This window comes from Schistocerca piceifrons, chromosome X (assembly GCF_021461385.2).
Source record: "Schistocerca piceifrons isolate TAMUIC-IGC-003096 chromosome X, iqSchPice1.1, whole genome shotgun sequence".
NCBI classification, from domain to species: Eukaryota; Metazoa; Arthropoda; class Insecta; order Orthoptera; family Acrididae; genus Schistocerca; species Schistocerca piceifrons.
This window is the reverse complement of record NC_060149.1, coordinates 315,880,932-315,908,261: the sequence shown is the minus strand read 5'-3', so window position 1 is coordinate 315,908,261 and position 27,330 is coordinate 315,880,932. Positions and strand designations below refer to the sequence as shown.

The 27,330-nt window shown below is 42.8% G+C and overlaps 1 protein-coding gene across 1 annotated transcript in view; it reads left to right on the top strand.

Annotated features, from left to right (window-relative positions):
• Positions 1-27,330, top strand: part of LOC124722335 (coiled-coil domain-containing protein 63) — a 262,170-nt gene that overhangs the window by 74,709 nt on the left and 160,131 nt on the right. The window contains exon 3 of the mRNA XM_047247510.1: positions 5,614-5,754. Coding sequence (XP_047103466.1) covers positions 5,614-5,754 — 141 coding nt within the window. The remainder of the gene's footprint in view (positions 1-5,613; positions 5,755-27,330) is intronic.

Below are 27,330 nucleotides of genomic sequence, written 5' to 3'. Positions count from 1 at the left end.
CACACACACACACACACACTGAATTTTAAAATCGTATTCTGCTACTAACAAGACTGAACCGATGGCTCCTGACTTTGGTCTTGAACACATACTGCTACTTCATCGTTCATAGAAACACCTAGCAAAGCAAAGAATACGTTTCAGACAACTGAATGCAACATGTTATAAAAAATAAATGTATATACATTCCGCAGCCCTCATCATTACAACCACAATGCATTACGAGACTTACTTTCTTGTTGAGTTGACTCAATTATTTATGGAGGCTGTAGCTGCAATAATCTCTCAGCCTCCAGCTGCCGGTCTAGATCGGCCAACATCTTGGGGATGAAGGCTGAAATGACAAGAAACAAAAAGAAGGACTGTAATACCCATCACAGAATAAAAATTCGTCACACACTAAATTGCAACAGTAAACCATTCAAAATTTCGGTAGTATGGAGGTATGCCAATACCAGCTACCTAAAGAGTTTCTGTGAGAGAGACTAAAATTACGGGGCACACAGGTACATTGAATAAACTTACATGGCAGGGTGTTGTGACGAAGGCGTTTGTTGCTACCACTGATGATGCTGTCGTTTGAAGTAGAGTGCTTCATTTTTCCCAAAAAAACTGATGCTAGAACACACAAGGAAACACACAGGAGAGCTGAAGATTGCAGAATCAGAGCGACTGTACCACGACAAGTGTTTATATAACCTCTATCATCTCAACCCACCACTTCATCCAGGAAGCGATTAGGAGTACAGCATTTCTTCCAACCTGCTGATGAATGCTGGTCTGAGCACACAGATCGAGTTCGTACTCGTCTGATGGCCACGGATTTCGTGCACTTTTATATATTCGTTTTGGCACCTTCTGGAAATACCCACTTGTTCCAGTGATCCTTTCTTCGTGTTGCACGCGAACATCGATCCGGCCAGAGAGCTGCTAGCCAGTTCACTCTATGGCGAGGTGCAGCCGCTGACGGACGCATTCCTTGATGTGTCCCGGGTTACGACAGCGCCCCGTGTAACAGTTTTTTAAGTGATGTAGGATCGTCTTTAGAGTTTCGAAGCGATGTATTTGCGCTCATTTACTTTAGAGAAAATGTTTAAACAATATTTCCACGCGATGTAGCATTGTCTTAAGAGTTTCAATGCGATGTAGTCATCCTCATTTATTTTAGTTTCGATTTATAAACAATATTCCCGTGCTATGTATTTTCGATTGTATTTGAGTTCATTTACTTTTACGCTTTGTATTTTCGTTCCACGTGTACCAAAGAAGACTGCGATGCACGCGAGTGGCGACAGGTAGTGGCTTCTGGAACTAAAGACTTGAGAGGGCCGCCATGCATTCCAAGGCGTTAGGCCATGGCTAGGTGTACTGCGACTTCCAGCACAGGTATATAATTTTGTACAATTTACAATATTCCATAAACAATATCCCCACAAATCGTTTAAATATTCTAAGCCACATTTAGTTGAAATCTTTTTAGTCAGCCTGCTACTAGTTGTGAATTTTCGTGTGTGTGTGTGTGTGTGTGTGTGGAACAATATCCTGCATAACCAATACAGTTGCATATTGTTTAAACACCAGCGACAATTTCGGAGTGTATTAGAAATAAATAAACAATATCTATGCAAATTGTTTAATAGATTATAACTGACACTAAATTAGCCTACTGTCGTGATTTCCTCCCAGTCCTGCAGCTCGATACAGACTGCGCGAATTTCCCGCCATTTATGTCATGGGAGGGGGTGGGGGAGGGGAGGGACCTGGGAGGTCCGTTAGGGGGACCCACGTTCTGGCTGGTGAAAACTCATGGCGTCATTAGGGGGTGTGAGTGGGCATAATTAATTGATCAATTAATTAATTTGCTAATTAATTTAATACCAGAAGTGCACCATAAATAGCTTTATCCTACTACCCACGATATCTGAGAGTCGATAATGTCGGAAAATGAAGGAATCCGAAAATTCAAGTACAATGGCGGCAACAATCGTGATGTTATTGTGCAACACTCAGGTTAATGCATTCGAACTGTGCGGGTTTTAACTTACCTTTCAGATATTTGAACCAGGAGACAGCTAACGCTTTACGTTCGTACGAAGTTGTTCTTTGTATACCAAATGAAAAATTGTCCTTTGTATACGTCTATCGAGCAGACAATGGTGTTCGGTTTGTTCGAAATGATTTACTCAAGCACATCGCATCTTACTTGTTCATCGGGCGTGCCGTGCATATCATATGGTGGACAACTGCATACATGTGGAATCTGTAACTCGATGGGCCACCATCAGAATGACTATTCCAGTAAAGAGGGGGGGGGGGGGCGGGGTTGAGGGGTGGGTGCCCTGTCCAACTGCTAACGGAAAGTTCGACTGCCGACAGAACTACGTCACAACCTTTCATGAGTGACATAGCCCAAGGAATTGTGGCAATTTCTTCAGAACCACCGCACGATCAGCTTCGAAACACGTTCAGATTTCGTCGAATAGTTTTGAATGGTGCCTAGTGGGTCCAAACCGTACACATGTGCAAAAATTGCGGTCACGCTCCGTACCAAGGGGGTGCAATCACGTTCAGTGAGGATGTAGCCCCACAGTATTCTTAGAGAAACGTCAGAGTGTGTTAGCAGCTTCAAAGGTTGTCAAGAACATCTTGCTGTTCCTCTGCGGACTGCAAACAGTCGTTTTCGACCGTCAAGTGTTTGGGTATCAACGCCCCAGAGTAAGAGGTGGTTTCATTGACACCATTTCTGCCACTCCCTGAGGCCTTTGAGTGTTGATTCTAAGCGGCCGTATGTCTGAAATGTTTCCCTCAGCCACCTGTAAGAAAACCATCTGATTTCAACGCAGGGTGTCGCTATTCTGATCCCCATCTCAGTGACGTCAAAAGAAGGGGTGAAATGTGGATAAGATGGGATGTGGAGAGCTCTTGATCCTGTGAAACGTCCACGGTGGTGTTTGGCAGAATTGTGCTGATATCTGGTGCCAATGTGACATCATTAATTCAACTTACAGCTCGCATGAACTTCAGAGCTGTGGCCTTTTTTCGCATGTGTCAACACCATGTTGTTTGAAGGGTCACCGAGCCTGTGGTTGACGTCACAGAGCGCTATGCTTTTGCACCATTATAGTGGAAGGATGCAGGCACCTTTGAGTCAAATTTAAGACTTATACATTGATTTAGAGAGAATTACCGGGTTTCGAAGAATTCATCCTTTAATTCTGTTGCTCATTGTAGATTCTTCTAGAAACTGGAAGTGGTGAAGCGTCTAGAAAGTGAGTGAGGAATTCAAAGGGCCACATAACCTATGGAACACATTTGTTTTGATGGGTTTCTATAAGTAAAGTTAAGCTACTCACGTAGATCCTGTGTGGGCTGAAATTATAGTATGGCAGTAAAAATTGGTACATATGCTAATGCATTAATGGGGAAAAACTGATTTAAGCTGGGAAAAAATAGTTGAAATTTAGGCCATAAGGTGTAAATCTGGGGCTGTGCAGAACATCGTTGAAGTTTCCGTTGTCATATTGAACAAATTGTGTAAGCAGTGGTTAGTAGTAAAATCAATGTTATGTCTTTCACACTTGTTTCACCCTTCCTGACGAAGCCTGTTCCTAATCCATTACATACGGAAATTTTTCCATATGTCTTTCTTGCATTTACTCCGGCCCGTGTGGCCGAGCGGTTCTAGGTGCTACAGTTTGGAACCGAGCCACCGCTACGGTCTCAGGTCCGAATCCTGCCTCGGGCATGGATGTGTGTGATGTCCTTAGATTAGTTAGGTTTAAGTAGTTCTAAGTTCTAGGGGACTGATGACCTCAGAAGTTAAGTCCCATAGTGCTCAGAGCCATTTGAACCATTTCGAATCTTACATTTACAGCGCTAGATTTTCACATGGTGGTCAAAATTGGAACTAAGTTTTTTTCCAGCATAAATCAGTTCCGCATTAACGCATTAGAATATCTGCCATATTTTGCGGCCACATAATAATTACAGCGCACAATGGGGCTTTGTCAGTAGCTGCACATTAACTATAATCCTCTGGTACACAGTTACCCCCCTGTTTGTCAATTAAAATTAAACAGAATTTATAGCTAAACTGAAACTGTAAATGCTTGGATCGGATTTTATTCGAAAATTGTTGATTTATAACATGAAATAGAGGTTTGCTGTAGTAAAAAAAAAGAAATTCATACTGTTGTAGAAAACGCAAAAGTAAGAAAAAAGAAAAAATCAAACATCGCCTCAGTACTTCGTTCAGCTTGTATAAAACATGGTGTTGTTATTTATAAATAATAATACCAGGAAATTATCGCCATTGATCATAAAGAAGAAAATTCTATTGAGTATAAAATAACAGCAATAATTATATAGGTATTTTGTGTTTGTTCTAGTAACTGTATTTGCATCAAAAGTAACATGAAAGTGCAGCAGTGATGTGGTCAAATAACTTTTATTACTTATAAAATGCAATTCATATTTTCTAAGGATATAAAATACGCAATGGAATCACATTGAACGATGGGTGCTTCTAATTATGTGCGAAACAAACAAAAAGCAAACGAAAGTCGTCAGTTTCCTATTTATCTCTTACACAAACATATAAATTTCTTTTTCACAATTTCTACCAATGCTTTCCGTAATCCTACCATTTACTACGTCACTTACGTAGTATATCAAAACTACCGAACCGTAGTTTTGATAGATCGCAACTGTACACACTGTTGATGGTGTTCCATCCGCTGGATGGAGACATTGAGCTCGGCGGCCACCTTGTTGCTCTTCGAGTGGAGTCGGCTATATGACGGCACTGGGCTTCACCCTTCCCTTTTTTGATCGTCATCCAACACATACGTGACACCAGGACAGCAAACACACACACACACACACACACACACATTCAAGTCACCTACAGTTATTAGTTACACTTCAACCACACACAACATTCACATTTCTCGAAGGAAAGGTGCCTGCGGATAAACGTCATTCGACTTTACTTTTACCGACAACCGTAGATTGAAATTATCCATTGGTTCATTGCAATCAATTGTTATGATAAAAACGGACTACACTGAAACTTCCCGAACTAGGGGCCTTTGTCTTACGCGGGCATGTACTCTACCAGCTGAGTTACCCAAGCACGACTCCCGACCATTGATCACAGCTGTAATTCCGACAGTGCCTCGTCTCTTACCTTCCAAACTTCATAGAAGCTCTCTTGCGAACCTAGCAAGACTATCACTCCTGGAAGAAAGGATATTGCGGAGACATGGCTTACGCAAAGCCTGGAGGATGTTTCCAGAATGAAATGTTCACTCTGTAGCAGAGTGTGTGCTGATGTGAAACTTCTTAGAAGATAAAACTGTGCATTTGCCCGCGAAAGGCGAAGGTCCCTTGTTCGAGTCTCGGTCCGGCACACAATTTGAATCTGCCAGGAAGTTTCATATCAGCGCACGTTCCACTACAAAGGGTAATTGCATTCACGAACTACATTATTTCGATTCTGAGTTATGTAGACCACATCACATTAACAAAGTTAATTTAACAACAAAATTGGGAAAGTAATTAGTTAATCTGAGAAAATTTTGCCTGAGGTGTAATCAGTTACTCTTTTTGCAGCTGTCAGAAATGCAGTTACAAATAAACAAAATTGAGAAAGAAGTCGCCTCACTACGTGTAAAGGAGGCAACGGACAACAAAAACAGCCATCAGAACATTCTGCCACAGCAGATGAGCGCCCTCGAGAACAGGCTGGATGTGGTAAGTACTTACAGTAATATTTCACTGAATCCAAGAACTAGTTTCAAGTCTGACACTTTTTCTGTGTCTGTAATATCAAAGCTCAAGTGGCGGATTATAATTTCCCGTCGAAGGCTAACTAAATTCTTCTCTTACTTCTCCAACGTATGTCATCGTGATAGTGAATTAACTTCCATCGCGTCAGATGCACCATGAAGATCTAATTAGGGATAGTGAAAACTTAAAACTTATACCGAATGTAATGTCACGTGCTCCGCCACGAGAAGGGATAAGTGTAGACACGATAATAACATCTAACAAGTACTTTTACATGCAACAGCTTCTTCTTCTTCTTCATCGTCGCCTTGTGCCACGTCACGTAGGGTCGGCGTTGCTCTTCTGGCTCCTTCTCCTCCATAGTTCTCTATCTATTGCCTCTTCCTTCTACCATCCTTTCTCCCTTAGGTCCCCGGATATCTCATCCTTCCACCTCATCTTCGGTCTTCCTCTCCATCTCGCTCCTTCAATCTTTATATCTTCAACTCTGTTTCCGATATACTCTTCCCCTTTTCTCTGTAAGTGTCCGTACCACCTTAGTCTGCTCTCTTGTATCTTTTTCCCCATGGGTCCCACTTTTACAGCTCCTCTAACAAATTCATTTCTAATCTTATCCTTCCTTGTTACCCCACACATCCACCTCAGCATCCTCCTTTCTGCCACTTCCATCTTCCTTTTCTGGGATACTGTGATTGGCCATGTCTCTGCCTCGTATATCATTGCAGGCCTTACCACCGACTTGTACACTTTCCCTTTCAACCCAATGCTCACCTTTTTGTCACACAACACTCCACTCATTTTCCTCCAGTTGTTCCAACCGCAATTTATTCGGTGTTGTATCTCTCTTTCCAGTCCTCCGTCCCTCTGTATGTACGACCCCAGGTATTTAAATTTGCAGACCGATTTCAGTTCGTCATCCTGGATCTTACAAGACCTCATCTGCACATCCTTCAGTGCTAAATATTCTTACTTTGTCCTGCTAATTTTCATCCCTCTTTCTTCTAGTGCCTTCCTCCAATCCTCCAGCTTTTCCTCAAGTCTGTCGATGCTCTGCTCACAAAGAACCACATCATCCGCAAACATCATATTCCACGGCGCTTCCTTCTTCACATCTTTCACCAGCACATCCATAATCAGGTCAAAGACGTCGGGACTAAGCGCAGACCCTTGATGTAACCATACTTTTACTGGAAACTCCTTTGTCATGCCCACACTACTTCTCACCTGTGTCATTGCTTCTCTGTACATTTCCTTCACTAACCTCACATACTTCTCTGGCACGCACTGCTCTCTCATGCTTCTCCATATTTCGTCCCTTGGGACTCTGTCATATGCTTTCTCCAAACCAATGAAAACCATATGTAGATCGGCTTGTAGCTCCCCGTGTCCCTCCACTATCCGCCTTAAAGCATGTACAGCATCAGTCGTTCCTCTTCCAGGCATGAACCCTGTGGTGTCACCGCCAGACACCACACTTGCTAGGTGGTAGCTTAAATCGGCCGCGGTCCATTTAGTACATGTCGGACCCGCGTGTCGCCACTGTGTGATCGCAGACCGAGCGCCACCACTAGGCAGGTCTCGAGAGACGGACTAGCACTCGCCCCAGTTGTACGACGACATTGCTAGCGACTATACGGACAAAGCCTTCCTCTCATTTGCCGAGAGACAGTTAGAATAGCCTTCTGCTAAGTCCATGGCTACGACCTAGCAAGGCGCCATTAGCCTTACATAGTTTGAGAGTTATCGTATAAATGTCTCAAGAAGAACGTTGTAAATCAACAAAGAATAAAGTTAAGTATTCGAGGAGCTGCATACTTTTCTTATTAGAAGTCAATACTTATCCTGTTCCAGACTTCACGCCAGTCGGCGTGTGTGTACGCGTGCCTTTCTTTCGGCTACCCGTCACTGTGGACTGGCTGCCTTAGCAGTCCACATCAAACCCAAACTGTTCTTCAACACCACAGTCTCGTTGCGTAATCTTGCTTCTATAACTCTTTCCCAAATTTTCAATGTGTGTGTCTTCAGTTTAATACCTCTATAGTTACTGCACTCCTGCACATCACCTTTCCCCTTAAATACTGGGATCAGTACACTAGTTCTCCACTCGTCTGGCATCTCCTCCTGTCGCCAAATCTTCTTCATTAAATACCAAAGGAGCTCAGTTCCCTTTTTACCGAGACACTTCCATACGTCAACGGGGATCTGGTCTGGGCCAACTGCCTTCCCATTTTTCATCTTTTCAGCTGCCCGTTCGACTTCATCTCTACTTATATCCATCGTCAATCCTTCGTTTGCCCCTCCTTCCTCAGTTTTCACTCTTACATTTTCTTCATTTACTTGTAACAGCTAAATTTGAATAATGTAAAGAAGAGTGGGGCAACAGATTTGCTGTTGTGTAATCTGAATTCCATGATTAAAACCTTTTACACTCTCCGAAAAAAAAAAAACAGTTTTCTCATTCTTAAAAAATTTGACAAAGTTTTTACAGGATATATAACAACGGTTGTAGTTTCAGCTGAACTATGTGCTGTCTGATGTAGCGTTATTGCCGAAACACTGTTTATCATAATTTTTTCACTTGTAACTATTTGTTATTATTGGACGTGCGTGCTATGTAATGGGATGAAACGAATCGTTACTATAGTTTATGATAGTGAAATTAGCAATAGATGTAATTTTTTACAGGGAAGTCTGTAAAATGCTTTGTTATGACTAGGTGGAAGGAACTAGTTTGAGAGTTAGGTGCAGAACTATAACTACAATCCTGTTCAGAAAAGACAGAACACCTTGAACAACTAGACATAGTACGTTCGTACTCACAGGACATGTACATTAGTGTGCTCTGCAGAAATGATTAGCATTTGAACCATGTCAGCCAGCGTGTTTTAGGTCAACATCGATATTGCGGCGCAACACCACCTACCGGTAAAACGTGCCTACGGGCCTCGTTTCGCTCTAAACCGAAGGCAGTGGACCAGTGTGACTTGAGCAGGCGTGCAGGATGCTTTGCAGACGTGTGCGCGAACGTACTGTCAAATAAGTGACTTTGAAAGAGGGGCCATTATTGTCATCAGAGAATGTGATGCATCCATCCGGGAAGTTGCTGCTCGTGTGGGACGAAGTGTTTCGATAGTGCAACGGGTGTGTGCAGAATGGTTCGCAGTCAGCTGTAGAACACAACGGGACAGGTCAAGTCGCACCACCCAGACCATCCCCCGAGAAGATCGACGCCTCATCCTAATGGTATTGCAGGACAGATCTGAGTCCATCTCGGCTGCGGGGCAAAAGTGGAATAGTAGAACACATCGTACACTATCAGGGGTGACAGTCCGTGGCCGTTTATCGCGGTATGAGTTACGTGCGCTTCGTCCACTTCTCTGCCTACCTATGACGAATGTGCAGAAACGTGCTTGACGGTAATGATGGATAGAACGACGTCACCAGAGACAGGAATGGTATCAGATAGCGTTTTCGGACGAATTCAAGTTCTGTTTGTTTGAAAATGATGGCCAAATTTTGGTTCGCTGTAGACAAGGGAGTGGCATCACAGTGACTGCATTTGCAACAAGACATACGATGTCAACTCAGGGCCAACTCAGGCCAATCGCAGATGGTCTGTGTCCACGGCACTGTGACGTGTGGCCTACGTGAATGACATCCCACTATCTGTAGCCATACCATTTCTGCACAACACCCCAGATGCCATTTTTCAGCAAGACAATGCCCGACCACATTTTGCCCCACGAACTCGTGTCTTGTTGTCGCAGGATGTCAGCCTTTTTCCATGGCCAGTCAGATCACCAGATTTGGCACCAAACCAATTGTGTGATACATAGTAAAACAACGAGTACAGTGCCAATGCCAACCACTATAGATGAACTTTGGAGATAGGTGAATGCAGCATGGACGGTTATATCACAGGACGACATTCACACGTTATACGCGTCGATGCAATCATGCGTGGATCAAATTATCACGGCCCGTAGCAGACCTTGTGCCTACAAGGCAACAGGACACATGCTGAACCGAGGTTAGCTGCTGATACAACGTGCTCTGGAAATCTGAATCTGCAAAGGAAAGATCTTACATTTACAGGTAAAAGTCCATTGCAATATGTATCGCACGAAGAAATCTACTGCTGCATAATTTGAAAATCACACGACGTATAGGGGCGTTCAATAAGTAATACAACACATTTTTTTCCGAAAGCATGTTCATTTTATTCCGGAATCCAATACACCATATTATTCTCCATTCTTTTGGCAACAGAACCTTGTTTCTAAACATAATCTCCGTTCAATGCGATAACTTTACGTCACCTTACTGGCAGAACCTGTATGCCCGCATGGTAGTACTCTACAAGTCGACGCCGGAGGCAACGTCTTGCTGCGTCAATAACCTCCCATTATCTACGTACTGCTTCCCGCGGAGTGCATCCTACATTGGGCCAGACAGATGGAAGTCGGAAGGTGCGAGATCTGGACTGTAGAGCGGATGAGGAAGCACACTCCGACGAAGTTTTGTGAACTTCTCTCGGGTGCGCAGACTTGTGTGAGGCCATGCGTCGTCATGGAGAAGGAGAAGTTCGTTTCCATTCCCGTGGTCACGAACACGCTGAAGTTGTTTTTCCGTTTCGTGACGGTAGCACAATACACTTCAGAATTGATCGTTGCGCCATGAGGGAGATTCAAATGGCTCTGAGCACTATGGGACTTAACTTCTAAGGTCATCAGTCCCCTAGAACTTAGAACTACGTAAACCTAACCAACCTAAGGACGTCACACACATCCATGCCCGAGGCAGGATTCGAACCTGCGACCGTAGCGGACGCGCGGTTCCAGACTGTAGCGTCTAGAACCGCTCGGCCACCCCGGCCGGCCATGAGGGAGGACAGCAAACAGAATAAAATAACTTCTTCAGGGTCTCAGAAGACAGTCACTAGGACTTACTAGCTGATGGTATGGCTTTGAATATGTTTCTTCTGAGGCGTGGTGGTGTGGTACCACTCCATATATTGCCGTCTTGTCTCCGGTTCGAAATGATAAACAAATGTTTCATTTCCTGTGACGATTTGAGGTAAGGAAGTGTCACGAACGCCTGGTAACACGCAAGCAATTCCGTACAGGAGGTCTTTCGTTGGTCTTTATGTTCCTCTGTTAGGTGGCGAGAGACCCAGTGGCAACTCACCTTTGAGTACTCCAATTGGTGGACGAGAGCGTCAGTACTACCAACAGAAACGTCCAGTTGGGCAGCGAACCGTTTAATTGTGATTCGTTGATCGCCTCGAGTGAGAGTATACGCACGTTCCAACACTGCAGGAGGTACAGCTGTGTGCGGCTAGCCGCCACGCATGAGATCGGACAGGTTTGCGCGACCTTGTTGTTATGACAACAAATGCCTCTCCCAACGACTCGCTTGCTTTTGTTCTGTGCCAGGTATCCGTAGACATTTAGCAAGTGCCTATGAATATCTGCAATGCTCTGGTTTTCCGTTAAAGGAAACTCAATGACAGCTCTCTGCTTGGAACGCACCTCCATTGCAGATGCCATTTCGAAGACTACGATTAGCGCCGCCACCATATTAAACTTCATAGAACTATAGGGGCTGAAACGGTGTCCCACATCAAATTCCGCATTTTTTTTTCAACCAAAACTGGCCGATGAAAATGTGTTGCATTACTTACTGTATGCCCCTCGTAAATTCATGTAAATGCGGCACAAGTGAGGGAGCCAGCAACCATCTCACCGTAATCCAGAACAAGATCGGTTGAATATGCCCAATTCACTATCGTAAGGCAAGCGTCTACACTATGTGACGGAATTAGTTCGTCGACATCATAGGCGGAAACAGAAGGCAATTTATAAGGAAAGATCTGTGCATGAACTACATATAAAGCCCAGAAACTTAAGTCCTGCAGCTTGATTGAGGGGAAAACCTGTGTAGTTTGCAATTTGATTGTTTCACGCATTACTAGAATAGAAATCAATGAGACAGCAGCTAGGATTTTTATTAGGGTGTTCTTAGTGAGATTAAGTCCGCCCCAGTAGCTGAGTGGTCAGCGTGACGGATTGCCGTCCTCTGGGCCCGGGTTCGATTCCCGGCTGGGTCGGAGATTTTCTCCGCTCAGGGACTGGGTGTTGTGTTGTGTTCATCATCATTTCATCCCCATCCGGCGTGCAGGTCGCCCAATGTGGCGCCGAATGTAATAAGACCTGCGATATGGCGGCCGGACCTGCCCCGCGAGGGGCCTCCCGGCCAATGACGCCAAACGCTCATCATCATCATCAGTGAGATTAAATTTTGGTCCACTGTTTATCATGTGATAAATGTAACGCAGTGATGTAATAGTTATTCATCTGCTGTGAATTGTATAAGCAATGTATGTGAAAAAATATAGTAACGTTTAATGTTTTTGCTGGTAAAGTAATTTTCAGTGAAAAAAGACAAGAACGTAGAGTGCTTTTTATTTATCTCCACGACGCGCTTCAAAAGTTTAAACCTCCATCATCATGTGGATTTATGTTTGATAGCATGACATTTGTGTGTGTTACGTTACGAATTTTTGAAGGAACGTATGGCACTGTCTAGTGGAAAAACAAAACATTATTTCAGAACATGGTTTTGAGTTTCTTTTCATAAAAAATTTAACGTATAACTAACGGTAAACATAAAATAAGTAAAATAGAGTACCTACAGTGGTCACAGGTTCCTTTCACTGTCGTAACAAATCGCATGTACACTGTCATATGCTGTAAACAAATATGGCGTCTGGTAACAGCTGAGTGCAAGGATCGTATAACAGAAGGGGAAACGTTATCAAGAAAAGTACAAAGAACATACATCATAACAACATTTTTACCGAATACATTTTAAAGGATTTGGAGGTGTTTTGGGAGCTCGCGAGGTAGGAAGTCGACTGGCCACTGTCTTGGATTTAGAAGGCAATTTAGTTACCCTTCGGGGCAGTGGTGCGGTTCTGAAGTGCTTAACATTAATTCTAAAGCCGGGACTTAGCGATCATTCATGATAGCAAAAGATGATTTCTCAATATAGTAGTTCTTCAAGAATTTGAAGAGCTTTCCAGTGGCGGCCGCGGTGGCCGAGCAGTTCCAGGCGCTTCAGTCCGGAACCGCGCGACTGCTACGGTCGCAGGTTCGAATCCTGCCTCGGACATGGATATGTGTGATGTCCTAGGTTAGTTAGGTTTCAGTAGTTTTAAGTTCTAGGGGACTGATGAACTCAGATGTTAAGTCCTATAGTGCTCAGAGCCATTTGAACCATTTTTAGCTTTCCCGTGTGGATACGTGGAAGTCTGCTTAGCCACTTTTACAGTTTTCGAGTCGTTTGTTGCAGTTCACTGAGCGTGCACGTGCTCTATAAGAAGATGCATTGTAAAAAAGCGCGGAGCCATTAGCTAGCGGGAGGTAGTGTTTAACAAGAAAACCAAGCTTGGCCGACGTTTAATTGAAGCCCATAAATTAAATTTTTGTGTGGAAACTTGAAGTGTGCTATGCTTGTGTGACGTAGGATGTATTGACTTATGCTGTCTACTATTGGTGAAGATTATCTGTAGAATTTACGAGGAACCAGTGTGTAGCTGTTGGTGGTACACGTTATCCAATTCATTGGTCAAATATGAATACAGTTCTATACCACGGGTTTTTGAACAACGACAGGTGTGTGTGTGAAATGTTATGGGACTTAACTGCTAAGGTCATCAGTCCCTAAGCTTACACACTACTTAACCTAAATTATCCTAAGGACAAACACACACCCATGCCCGAGGGAGGACTCGAACCTCCGCCGGGACCAACCGCACAGTCCACAACGACAAGTCTTGCGAGTCGAAGCTAATCTAGTGGCCCTTAATTACACTGGTTGTAACACTTTATCAGTACAGAGCAATGATTCGGATCTTGCAACTAATGTTTCGTAGTTAGTCCGTCCCGTCAGAGGCGCACTCGACTAGGGTACCCCAACAAGTCGGCGGTCGCAGAGCACTGTTTGCCCGAAAATCACGAAACAGACTACCTACATACCAGGGTCTTGGCACAGACATCTAAATACTGGGACAGCGTCGTTAGAGAGGCTACCGAAATTCGTACCAGGGACGGATTCATCAACAGAGATTGCGGCTACAACCTCAGCAGGGCATGAGAACCAGCATTGAGTCTAATTAAAAAGACGCTCAGCAAAGGAAACGAACGGGCGACTATGGCGGACGAGGCAATTACACCGACGCCACCACAGACGCCGACGCCAGCGTCTCAGCGATCACTGACGCGCTGGCGCGGACCGCGGAGAGAACGCCTCGAGAGGGGAGGGGATTTAAGACGGCCGCCCGCCCCTAGGAGGTCAGTTCGTCAGCGCACCTGACGATGACGGCATGTCTGATCGCCGAAATATTGTGCCCGTTAGACACTATCGACCAGTGGACTGTTCGAGCAAGAAATATGCCGGGAGAAACTGAAGAATCACAGATCTGTAAATGACCTTTCTTGGTAATCGCTTCATCTGCACTTTTTCTCCTATACTTTAATTGTATGTTACCTTCTGGTGAAACCTCTTTTTGTTGACGTAGAGTTTCGTTCGATATGGTCTCTACAGACTTCCTGGTTTCCGAAAATCGATCAAGGCAAATGCTTCCTTCCACCAATCTCATACTTTCTTTATTCGAGCTGCTGCTGCGTCTCTAACGATCCCATCGTCAGGCGGGATGTTAAATAATAATATTCGTTTTTCAGTATGTCCTTAATAATGTCGAAACACTGTATGTATCTTTCGAATCGTGCACGACACAATTTAGCACCGATTATGAGCGTCATATGATTTAATTTCATTTGGTTAAATCCAAATCCCATATCGAATGGCGTAAGTTACAATTTCCCCAGAGATTTGTATTAGGATATTGGATTGCATGTTGTTGTTAAAAGGAGCAGTGTTTATTTATTTTGAAGGATTGTTCAAACGTATGGCATCCAAATGTTCTTTGAATATTGGACAGACTGGGAGAAACTTTAAGATTCGATTCAAAGAACATTTAGATGCCATACGTTTGAACAATCCTTGACACTCTCCGTAAACATGGAGTAAACAACAGTCTAGGCCACATCCAAATATTGCATCATGCTGAGAAAGGTAGCCTCATTAATCTACTTGAAGAGATAGAAATACATACACATAAAAGCAAATCACCAGAACATATCCTCAATGAATAGACAGAGCTTGCCAATCCAACCTTTTTACAAAATTTCACTCTCCTGTTTTCTTGTTTAAAACACAAATAAACACTAGTTTTTTAACAACAAGATGCAATCAATAATACAAACAAAATATTACATCATAATATAGCTGCATGCTCAGACACACATTACTGGAACCGTAAAACAATTTTTTAAAAAAATTATTCAGTGCCATATAAGTAACATCCACACAAACTAGTTACTACATTTTCCGAATTTATTTTTAATTGCTGCTCACTGAATATTGTATGCTCACAAAGTAACGTTTATTCTTTGTAATCTAAATGCTTGTAATGTTACCTTGATTCTTTGTAAAAAAAATTCCACTGTCAAGTCAAAGCAATGTATATATTGTAGTACATGAACTTCTTAGTCACTGTTTTACACCAAAATATAGCAGCCTGCTCAGTCAAATATAATTGCAACTGTAAAATTCAAAATTTCAGTGCGCCATTCTATGTTAATACTATCTCTATTCTCGTATTATTCATTTTATCTCACCTCTATGTTGTTCCCTGTATATAGCACAGTATTTACACAATACCATGTAAGTAGCATTCACACAACTTTGTGTCAACTTCACATGTGGCAAATACTTTTTGGTGTGTGTGTGTGTTGCTTTGCACATATGGTGATATGCAAATCATATAAGTGCTTCATATACTTTCCAATATTTCAAAAATACAATCCTTACACTGTGCAACAAAATTTTGCGGAATTTTCGATGTAAGTACCATAACCACTTAACCTCACATATTTGCTTACTCTGTATTACATCGTTTTGAGGTTAGTTATGTTCACATAGGGCGCTTCTAACATTGTTTTCTACCGTATAGCACCATCACATCAAGAATATTTCGCTACAGCGGGAGAATAAAAATCGAAAACTGACGATTATGTAAAGGGCATCTTGTGACCAGCCGTCTGATGATGAACTTGTCAGTTCGAAATCGGTTTTGGAGCTATTTAGTTAAATAAATAGCATGGTTAATAGTGCCTGGTTGCTGTCTTCTTCTTTGTAAGAATCAACCTACATTAATTGTACAATGCCACGGTCTCACCATGTCAGTTTTGGGCAAAATACGACTATTATACTATTCAAAATGTCACCTGCTTGTCTCAAAATCGTGATTGAACGGGTTGACCACTAGAGCAGTTAAATTAGAGGTACTGGAATTAAAATTCTGAGCAAATCAATTGCAAATATTCGTCACTTTAAAACTGTGAGTTAAATGTTTAGTTTCACATTCAAATGCATTGAGCAGATCGTGCTTTGAAGTGCCCATGCCAACAGTGGTTATGAGTATGATATAAACATTTCAAATGCTGTGAAGAATTACTGCTGACAAAATTACACCAGTTATCAAACGTGTAACAGTCCTGGGCTCACTGAAGGGACTCTAACTAAACATGTGTAACGAAGCTCTCCGACAGGACATAATTGATTTACAGGTATAAAATTCTTGTATGTACACATGCTCTCACTGAGTGCTATTAGGGATACAGGAAGTCCTTTCCGTTCTCGCTCCCACTACAGCCTTAGCGGAAGCGGCAGACTGGAGGCTGAAAGTGTTACTGTTCCGCTGGAGCCTCGCGAGTAAAGACTGATATGTCGGCAGTCCAATGATGGAGACATTTGACTTATTTAGCGCATGAATTTCAATTACTTTAATTCAGCTCCTATGGTAGTCGGGAGTAATCATGCTAGTTATCGTGAGATAGTTTTTCAGTAAGTATATTACGTATTTAAGTGAACTGGGCCCGAATTGTAGGGCAGAAGAAAAAGACTTTGGTTTCCCAGACAGGTGGTGCAGCGGATTCATTCTCAGTGAATAGCATAAGTTTAGTAAAGGGTATTACGAAAGGCGTGAAACTGAATTTTAGATTGTTCATGAATTTATTTATTTTTAACTTGAACGTCGCTTGGTATGCGTAGCTAAACTACCACGTCGTCGATGGCGGAGTCTAAGCCCATTCTTTGTTAACCTACAGTAAATGTGTGCACTTGGATATTGTATGAAATGCGTTCCCAATTTCTAGTGATTTTTTCTGTTGTAAATCGATGGCTTTCACTGTGGAAATTTGGGTTTCTCAACCACGTGTGAGCAGAGTAAAGTATATTTCATCTTTAAAATCAATCATTAGACTGCTTTCAATCTGCAGTGTGGAATTGGTATCTGTTTAGCCGAGTTATTTTGTGATTCAGGAATGGAGTACTTCATAGTACCTTCACTGTTTGTGGAACTTGATGGCATTTAGTTCGTCATTTTGTTACTTTTCCAATAACTGCTCATGCCTTCAGCGTTCGTGGATCGTTTGTAGGCTTTACTACATTTCTGTAAATTTTGTCGAAGCTATAGATGGAACTTTTCTTTGTATGTATTGTGCCACATGCGGCCACGTATTGATCAGCTCATGTTCTATCTCACGCCCCTAGCCACGATACTCTCTGGTGTGTAGTCATTGTGTTTCGTGACAGTTTTGGTAGTGTTTATTTTGGTGTGTTCATGCGTTGTGGTATTAGCGGGTGTATAAGCGCTAGATTCGTTTTCTCAGTCCTGTTCTCTTTGGTTTCCAAGCCAACCCAAACTACTGTTCGATTTGGAGCACTGATGTATTTCCGTGAATCTTCGTGTAAAGTAGAGGACTACACCAACTTATTATTTTGTAAATGCTGCTGTTTTGTCTGTACTTGGTCCACGTTAAAATTGTTTAAATAAATCATTAGGACCACATGTTGAAAGGTAATTCACGATTTCTATGTTGCAATTCCATCCCCTTTTCTCTGGCGTATTTATGGAAGAATGAATTGAAAACCTCATTAATAAGTTAGAAGTTCTGCTTTGTCTCCTTGGTTGACCTGTCAGATATAAAAGATAGTTTTCCGTTGCGCTTTCCTTTTAAATGATTATACGATGTAAGCAGTGAGTGGGCCTAGTTAAACGTTAAATGAATGGAGCTCTCTTTAAACTGAAATAACCAATTTAATCTATCCTCCATTTGTACATTTTAATAGTAACATACACGTTTCTCGCAGGTTATTTCCGTCCACTACTTGCTTAGCTGCACAGATACTTGTACTGGTAAGGCTACAGCTAATCTCTCTCAAGACATGATCTTGCAAAACAGCTGATTTCTGCTAGATTCAAGTCGCTAGGGAAGTAGCTGGGAAATATTACATCTCTGAAAATCGTTAATAAATGAAATTATAGAATGATATTACTTATAATAAACCAGGAAAATTTATGGTCTGATGTAGGTTCTAGCTGGCCGCTCTTTATTTATATCAGCAATAAGCATATGAATAAACAAATAAATAACTCTATATCTTCATACTGCTTAGAGTCGAAAGCAACTGAGTTAGAGACAGTTGTTGAGAATACAGATTGTTCCTTCGCGATCCAAGTAGAACAATTCCGCGTGTGATACGACTGGAATCTCATCAAGCTTTGAACTGAACTTTGGAATAACATTTGAACATTATGAGAACATGGTGCATGGAACACTGGACCTCCAAGAAAATGTAGGCGCTAGGCTTTCCACGTTCCATTTTCTCAATGGTATGTCTCCTCTTCCCAAATTTTAGGAACACAACTGCAACTAGGTTTAAATGTCCCAGATCCCTGATTGGAACAACGTGTAGAAGAACCACGTCTCGTCAGTTAAAAATGAACTACAAGAATCGGTGAGCAGTCATATCATCCAGAACCATCTACTTATTATACGGTAAAAACATAAAAACACTATGGGCATAGGGAGAGTGGTGGGGAGTGTCTGTCGTGGCCGCAGCACTCAATAAATCGTGCTTCTCTCCAGGGTCGTGCCTAAAAGCAGGACTCAGGGAGCTCAGTATTTATTGACTGAGTTGTTGTTTGGCGAATCCAGGCTTTCTGATATAGAAGTTGCATAACGCCACAGGGTCTCTAGTACCGTACATTCTGGGCATGTTTCACACACATATGCAGTTTCAGTTCTTGGGTGTGCTGCACCCTGTTGAGGTGATCCACTGGGGGATATGCCACATCCCAGTTGTATAAGGCTTACCCAGCTAAGAGGGACTCTTTCCATGTGGACCGTTATTTACATGGCTTATTATGGGATTTCTGTGAGGCCCACTGGTTATAAAAACCACTCCCAGTCGAGCGGCATGGGGGAAGGCACTACTGAGCTTTCACACCCAATCCAAATTTTAAGATCAATCTACCTGAGCATTCATTTGATTTTCTAGTCTGTCTTAAACGAAGCGTGATGCAATAAACTTTATTTAGACATTCAGAAGTACTGTCATCTATTGGTGATAACAAGCAACTGGAGCATAAAATAGCGTTGGATTTTATTTCGCATTTGCAAATTTTGTGGAGTAATATTTAAAGCAAAACTCATCTTTGACATTCACACATTTCCAATTTGTTAATTACATTGCATAAGTGATAGTTGGGTTTTTCCTATTTATGGAGATTATGTTATATACTCGATCTCATACAGCATAGCAAATGCCTCATAGTTTCCAAAGAAACTTACAGATGTGACACATTCAATGGTTGGAACTCCTCTTCCTCTCGGGAATAAAAACTCCCAGGGCTCCTCCCGGGGTTACAATTCCGATAGACATAAGTTTTCAGCGGTCTACGTTATCGCTATCGCCGTCCCCTTTGCCTTTACTGCCAGTCTACGCTGCCAGTCATCGTTTTCCTTGGAAATACTTGGTATCTGTAATAACGTATGCTGCCAATCGTCGTCGTCGCATCCCGACCTCGCCTTCGCCACTTATCATCACCACCCCGCACCTTAACTGTCACTCTTCACCTGCATCAGCCAGCCAGCGCCGTTTCGTCGTCTGTTTGTCACTGGCGCCGCCTCTATACATTTATCGCCGTCACTGCATCCCATCGGAGACACTCTCATCCCCCGCAACACCACCACAGCCTGTCACCGTCGTCTCAGCGCTGCTTCGGCGGCGACTCATTCCACTCAACGCCGCTCATCACTGTCCGCCATCGTGGATCATCTCACAACAACTGTCATCTATACCTCTCCTTATACTGCTCCCACAGTCACCACATGGAACACGTCCTCTCATCCCCCCCCCCCCCTCCCACCCCATCCTTACACCTATCTGGCCTTACATATAGTATCCTCTTCCACAGTAACTGTAACGCAAGAATCTCTCTCTGTTTCCAGCTCCCCTTATAATTTCTCTTTCATCCACGACTCATTAGCCACCACACTCACCACCACCGCACATGTAACAGCTCGTCAAGCTACAGTTGCCTCAGATGACATCTCCAGCATCTCTTTATCGAGACTCACTGCACGAAGCAACGTATACCATACTGAAGGACCTGCATCACTCAAAGGTAACACCCAGTAAAGTCACATCCTGCCAGCCCCCGTCCCACACCACCATTCCCTGAAACCACCACTAAAAAATCAACAAAACGACAAAAAAAACTGACGTCAGCCCTACTCCCACACCAAAAATACCAATATCTGATCCTGACGACACCAAATATATGAACACAACTCCTGCCCCTCCAATGTCCTCCCCTGTCATCCACACCTTCGTCCTCTCCAACCCAGACCAAAAATTTCTCAAACCCAAATCCTTCCCCTTCGAGATCAAAAAATACCTAACTAACCTCCACATCCAACCAATCATTCCTAGAAAAGACTCTGTATTGCTTAAGTCCCTCAACCCCAACTTCAACATTACCTCCTCTCGAAAATTCCTCACATTACCTTTGGTGCCAATGCCTCCTTAACACCGTTTACCACAATACTATGTACCACGCAGTCCCAACCTCCCCACCGTACTCCTACTCTTACTGCAATGATCACTAGGGTTGACTTTAAGGTCACTGATGTGTAAGTTGAATCCTAACTGAACATCAACCCGCTTTTTTAAAATCCAAAAAGCCCTTCCTGTCATTAATGATCACTTTGTCCATGTATTTACTGAATCTGTTCCCACCATTGGCCCTATACTTAAAGAGGGTGTTCTGATATACGACCACCGCCACAAGGTTGAACCTTAAAAATCCCATCTTTAGTCCTACCACTGTCAAAAGCGTCTTCGTTATAATGAATACTTAACTGCGGGCTGTAAAAACCCACCTACATGTCCACTGTGCAAAGTCTCCCATTTCCTTAAACAGTCCCCTAGCCTAGATTCCCCTCCTACCTGCAACACGTGCAATGACTTCCACACCACCTATACCGCAAAGTACAATGCCAAGCCTCAACAAACCATACCAGACCTCACTTTCCCAATCTGTCCCATTGAAACTCCCATTCTTCCCAGCACTTCCCTCCATCCAGCCCCCATTGCTAAAGACAGTATCAAATTCCTATCAATTGTCCTCCTAAATATTCATCCATTCCAAGGTCTGTACACCCTTCAACAAAACTCGCTTACTGCTCACTCCGTCTTTCGTCTCAGCACCCAAGCCACCTACTCCCACAACCGGGGAAACTCCCTATTCACCTACCTCGACAGCCCAGTCCAAGGTCCATCTAAATTCACCCACAGACGCGACTGTTACTTTCCTTATAATGGCACGACAGCACTGCAAAATCTTGTACCACAACTCCCGTTCCTTCCCACCAGTAAACATCTTTTGATGCGTACCCTGTCCCAATACAACGTCCATACCGTTATCCTTAATGAAACGTTCCTCCAACCCTATCACACCATTCAATCTTCTGCCTGTATCCACGGGACCGATAACCCCCTTCCCCTTGCCAGAGATGGAATGGCAGATTGCCATTGTGACGTTACCTAACAGTTACTGCTGAATGTAGTTGCTATTCCAAACAGTACCCACATACGGGCAAACCTGTTGCTCTTTTACTTGATATCGTTCATACTTTAGGTACTTGGGCTATGCATGGCTCTGCTTAACAAGACTAGCTCAATGTAGTCATAGTGTCGAGCCAGACACGTCTCCTTTCATGCCCTTCAGCTAATTTGCCGCAAATAATGACTTATAGCTGTGATTCTGCGGTCAAATAGTCTATGCACTGGTTAGAATTGTGAGCTAATAAAATAAAAAGATATACAACATAAAAGTTAAATGAATAATTTAATAAAAAGGTTTATTATAACATTTGTAATTGATGTATATGACAGAGAATTATGTTGAATAATGTTTATTTAAGAAAAGACGTTTCAAATGTATGGGGAGTATTGCTGTGATATTAATTTAAACACAGACAGAAAATACCTCTATCAAATGCAGTCAAGGCACGTTGAGGTTACGTGAATCGTAGCTAAATCCTCAAAAAATTGCCAAGGATACGCAAAAACAAAGCCCATTTTGTGATCACAATATACGAAATATTCACCAGCTCGAAAGAGTTCAGAGGTCAACATGATGATTCAAAAATTAACACTCGTGATGAAAGGCATTGTAATTCATACTCTTCTACTCGCAATGCCATAAATCAAGAGCAAAAAAATTAAAGTCCTACTATGGGGCACATTCAGGCCCCTCGAGATATAAAGTCCCTTCAGGAGTTAAAGTATGGTAGCTGCCATTCACTCCCCAGAATCAGTCATCCAAATAACAGAATCGTGCACATTAATCTCGAGAGATCTGCTTTGTTCCTGAACTCATGTAAAAGTCTCTTCCAAAGTGAAAGTCTCACAGTGGTTGTTCACAGCCCAGCGTCTACCACCTATCTGTCTGAATGGCGCACATTACCGCAGGCATGTCTGTCTTCTTCGAGCACTCGACACAAAGTGTCCAGCATAGCTCTCACGAGCTCGTCACCTGAAAATTCCGTCTCCAATTGCCTACGTAGTGTTCTGCTACTATCTGCTTCTCTATTGGCTGAAGCCCATCCTCACCAAAAGTACATCGTCCTTAAGCTCTACAGATATATTTGATTCACTTTAACCACTTTCCTGCACTAAACAAATATATTACAATCATATTTAAATAAGGAAATGTTATAAACTATTTTTAATAGTCATATAATTTACAATAATTACAAATAAAGCTTTGTTCATAAATAAATATGCCACTATTCTCGTGCAGGTGTACTCATGATAAAGGACAACAGATTATCATTATGTATTATTTAAAGAATTATTTATGCCACCTGGATAAAGGCGTCTTTTGGCTCTCTTTTCAATTGTGGTGTCTGCTAACACATATGACTGACTACTTTTAAATTAGCACAGCTTTTTAAAGCACAATCAACATTTAAATAAAGTTGCTGGCAAAATAGGAAACTGTGCATTAAATAAGTATACCAATATGGCAAAGTAAGAGGTACCTAGATCGCACTTACTCCAACGGTACCATTGCCACTGACCTCAACATCCATAGTAGATCAGTAGCAGAGTTCCATTAGTTGTCAGTTTACCGGCTCCCTGTAAGGTGACATTGTTCCCGTCCCACACTACACTTGTCCTGAAAGCAACAATAACCACGATGTCATCCTAGCATCTCCCAACCACCTTGGATGCCTTACTGAAGAAGTCCTCCATACAATTGGAAGTAACCATCAACATGTACTCCTGACCATCTCCTACACCGAACCTTATCCCTGTGCAGCACATCCCTCTCTCCACCCAAGAGTTATCCAAAATAACACCCATACCAACTGGAATGCCTGCCAGGACTTCATAGCAACCCAGATTGGAAGCCACCACGTAACCTTCCAACAGCCTCTTGATGTACTGCGCGTCACATCCTTCCTGCAGCAGAACTTGTCAGATGCCATATTTACCTACATCCCTACCAAGACCATATATCACCAACCTCCTCCCCTTCCCCCACAAGTCCTACTCTTCCTTCAAGAATATCATCGCATGTACTGCTCCTTCGTTCGAACTTGTAACTGGGACACACTTACATGCCACCAGCAAATACAGAGACTACCCAATCCTCCACAACAACCACCTCATGCTTGATAATCTGAGTAAATCTGACCACATTGTATCCTATCTCCCTCATGTCTTCTCCATCACTGATGATCCTCATATAGATTACTCCAAGTTGCCTACCATCCACAAATGTACTAACAATACTGTCCTGCCCCTGGTGTTCAGCTTCTAGTACTTGGACAGCATACCACATATAGAATTAAATACAACAATCACAGCACATGACATAAAACATAAACTTCACAGAAAATGTAACACATACCCTGGTCACTAACACAACATGTATTGCCACCTTATAGACTGCCCCTTCTCCTTTCTTGTTCCCCTTGTGACCCTCAACACCACTATCCTCTCCACAGCTTACTGTCATCCAGAAACCTACTTTTCCTTAAACCACAGAAACCCCCTACTGCCACATATGCTTCACCTCAGTGTTCAACAAGAACTTTAAATCAATCCTCTCCCCATGTACCTATCAACATCTGAACCAACACCACTTCCTTCCCACTAACCAATGTGGCTTCTGTCCAACTTTCTCAACTGATGACCAGCTCCAGTTCCTCACCCATCTCCTGTTCCACCAACTCAACGCCCCTAAATCCAGTATTTTTGTCTCCCTGGACCTAGAGAAAGCTTATAACCATGTATGGCATCCCAGTTTCCATTTCAAAGTCGAGACTTATGCACTTACGGTTCATTATGCCTGCGTTATTGCATCCTTCCTCAGTAACCGCCTGTGCTTTGTCGCCATTAACGACACCAATGGCCATACCTTCCATCGCACTGCAGGCATACCCCAAGGCTCTGTCCTCACTCCATTCCTCTATCTTCTCTACACGGATAATATGCCCAAACCACTTTCACCAGTCCACCTCCTTCGGTATGCTGATAACACTGCTTTCTTCACTCTCTGTCCTGCACTCCAGAAATCCCAACGATCCCTCTAAATCTACCTCAATCAGTTTACTTCCTGGTGTAACTAATGGCTCCTAAAAAACTGGCAGAAGTAAAGCTGTGAGGACCAGACGCGAGTCATGCTTCGGTAGCTCAGTTGGTAGAGCACTTGCCCGCGAAAGGCAAAGGTCTCGAGTTCGAGTCTCGATCGGGCACACGGTTTTAATCTGCCAGGAAGTTTCATATCAGCACACATTCCGCTGCAGAGTGAAAATCTCCTAATGGCTCCTAAAGATCAGCACTTCCAACACCCAACCAATATTTACAAGACGCATCACCCACACCTCCCACCTTCGTGCCTTCTACCTTACCATTTATGACCGTCCGAGACCGGCAACTAACATGGAATCCCACCCACTAACGTTCTAACAGAAAACTCACAATATATAAAACAATTAAAACTAATAACTGGCTGAATTTGGGGATTGAAACCCTCCACACCTAAAACTCTTTGATCTGACCCATCCTTTATGTGAATAATGGATGGATCTTTGCCCCACCAAAGTTCTAGCAGTCCCTCCAGATCTTGGAACGCCGTGCTCTCTGGCTCGCATTCTACATCCGTTTATCTTCCCCCACAAGGATCCTTTAGCAACACATCAAATTGCCTCCTCTCTTCACTCACAATGAACACCTCCAAACCGTCTAAATCATAAGCAACCTTGACTGCAATAATTTTATTGTTTCCCCTCTGATTTCCAATCCTCACTTGCTGGCTCACCTTCACCAACACACCCCAGCAGCCCTCCACCTGCACACCCTCTACATGCTCTTCCAAAGAAACTTCAACCGTCTCTCCCTCCCAGATTATGAACTGCACGTCAACATTTAGCCATTCTCCCAGCTATAGGTCCACCCTACCAAATCCATCTTATCCCACATTTCCTAACCCCCTTTTTTCCCATCTGCTTTTCTTTCCACTCTCACTTTTCCCAACAGCTATTACTGTCACCAATTCCCCTCTCTACTCCACCGCCTCTTCTGTGCCAACAGCCACTGTTGCTCCATCGCTGCTAGGCACCAGTCCTTCATCCTTGTACCAAAAAATTCCTACCCTTATCATTGGCCATCTTTCTCCCTTCAGCAACTGACTCCCTACCCCATGGCAGGTCCTTCTAGTTTCCAGTGGCAGGAAGTGCTTCTTTTAAATATCAGTGTTTCGGCAACATCTTTTAAATGTGCTCGTATTGTATTTGATTTTAGGTTTTGATATTACTGATTTTAAGTATCAATGCAACAAATCATCTATTATATATCTAAAAACTTACATTTCACTTTTCACCTTTAACATGTTTTAAGTTCAACGTTAATATATCCACTATCTGTTTCTTGTTCTTCATCTTATTTAATTTTTTACTGTCAAATGGTTGAAGAGCGGGTTGAACCCACTCCCCTACCCATATGGGTTACGAAGGAACGGGGGGTGGGGAGTGGATGAAATAATAATTAAGAAAAAAAATTGCAGTTGCGACTGGCAAGACAGTCCTAAAACCTTTTTTGTAGTCAGGGATGACAATGTGTTTTCAATCTGGCGTTCTTTTACACAGTTCAGATGGAGATTACGTATTTTTAACATGTGTATATTTTGATTGCGTGTTTTACTGCAGAACTAATTTTTTGATAATTAACTAAGGTCGTTGGATTATTGCTGAACACAGCCGAGTCGGATTCTCTCGGGATACATTGAGATTTAACTTTAATGGCTGATAAAATAATATTTTCTGATTGGAGGAGACTGGAGGGGTTACCAATCACAGCTGCATAATTGCACCGTCTTAAATGGTTTTTATTTTCCCACTACTGCTACTGGGCTAGGTCTGCCATCTTAAATTTCTCAAATTAATTTAATTTACCGATATTATTTATTTATTAAAACTGCATTTTAATTGGCTGCCTCATTTTAATACCATAATGCAATTGACTGTAGAAGACGAGGACGAGGAAGAGGAGGAGGAGGAGGAAACAAGGGAGAGTGAGAGGGAGAGGGTGAGTGGGAGAGGAAGGGTGGGGAGTGGTGGAGGAGGGGCGTTGAATCTCACATGACGATGATGTCATATAGAGGGTTCGTCTTCGCCACTAATGTAAACAAAATAGACCAAAATAAGTAACGTAAACAAAGTGGGATTGATGCTACTGAGGCAAAACTCCTCACACATCTTTGGAAGAACAATCTTAGTACAGCTATAAACTCTCGCTGATGTTGTGTGGACACTGTTCAGTCTTAAGTTGCCTAGAACACCTACATGTTCCCAAAGCTGTTTCGAGTATGCTGCAGAAGTTTCGGTGGGAAGCCTTAACATCGTCCATATCCTCCATACAGTCCCAGTCTCCCCAAGTACGATTTCCATATTTTTGGAACCCTGAAGATAGACATTCGTGGCCGTCGATTTGCTTCGTATGTACTTGTAGAACTCTGCATCATCATTCAGTATCCTCTATAACATGCGCTGT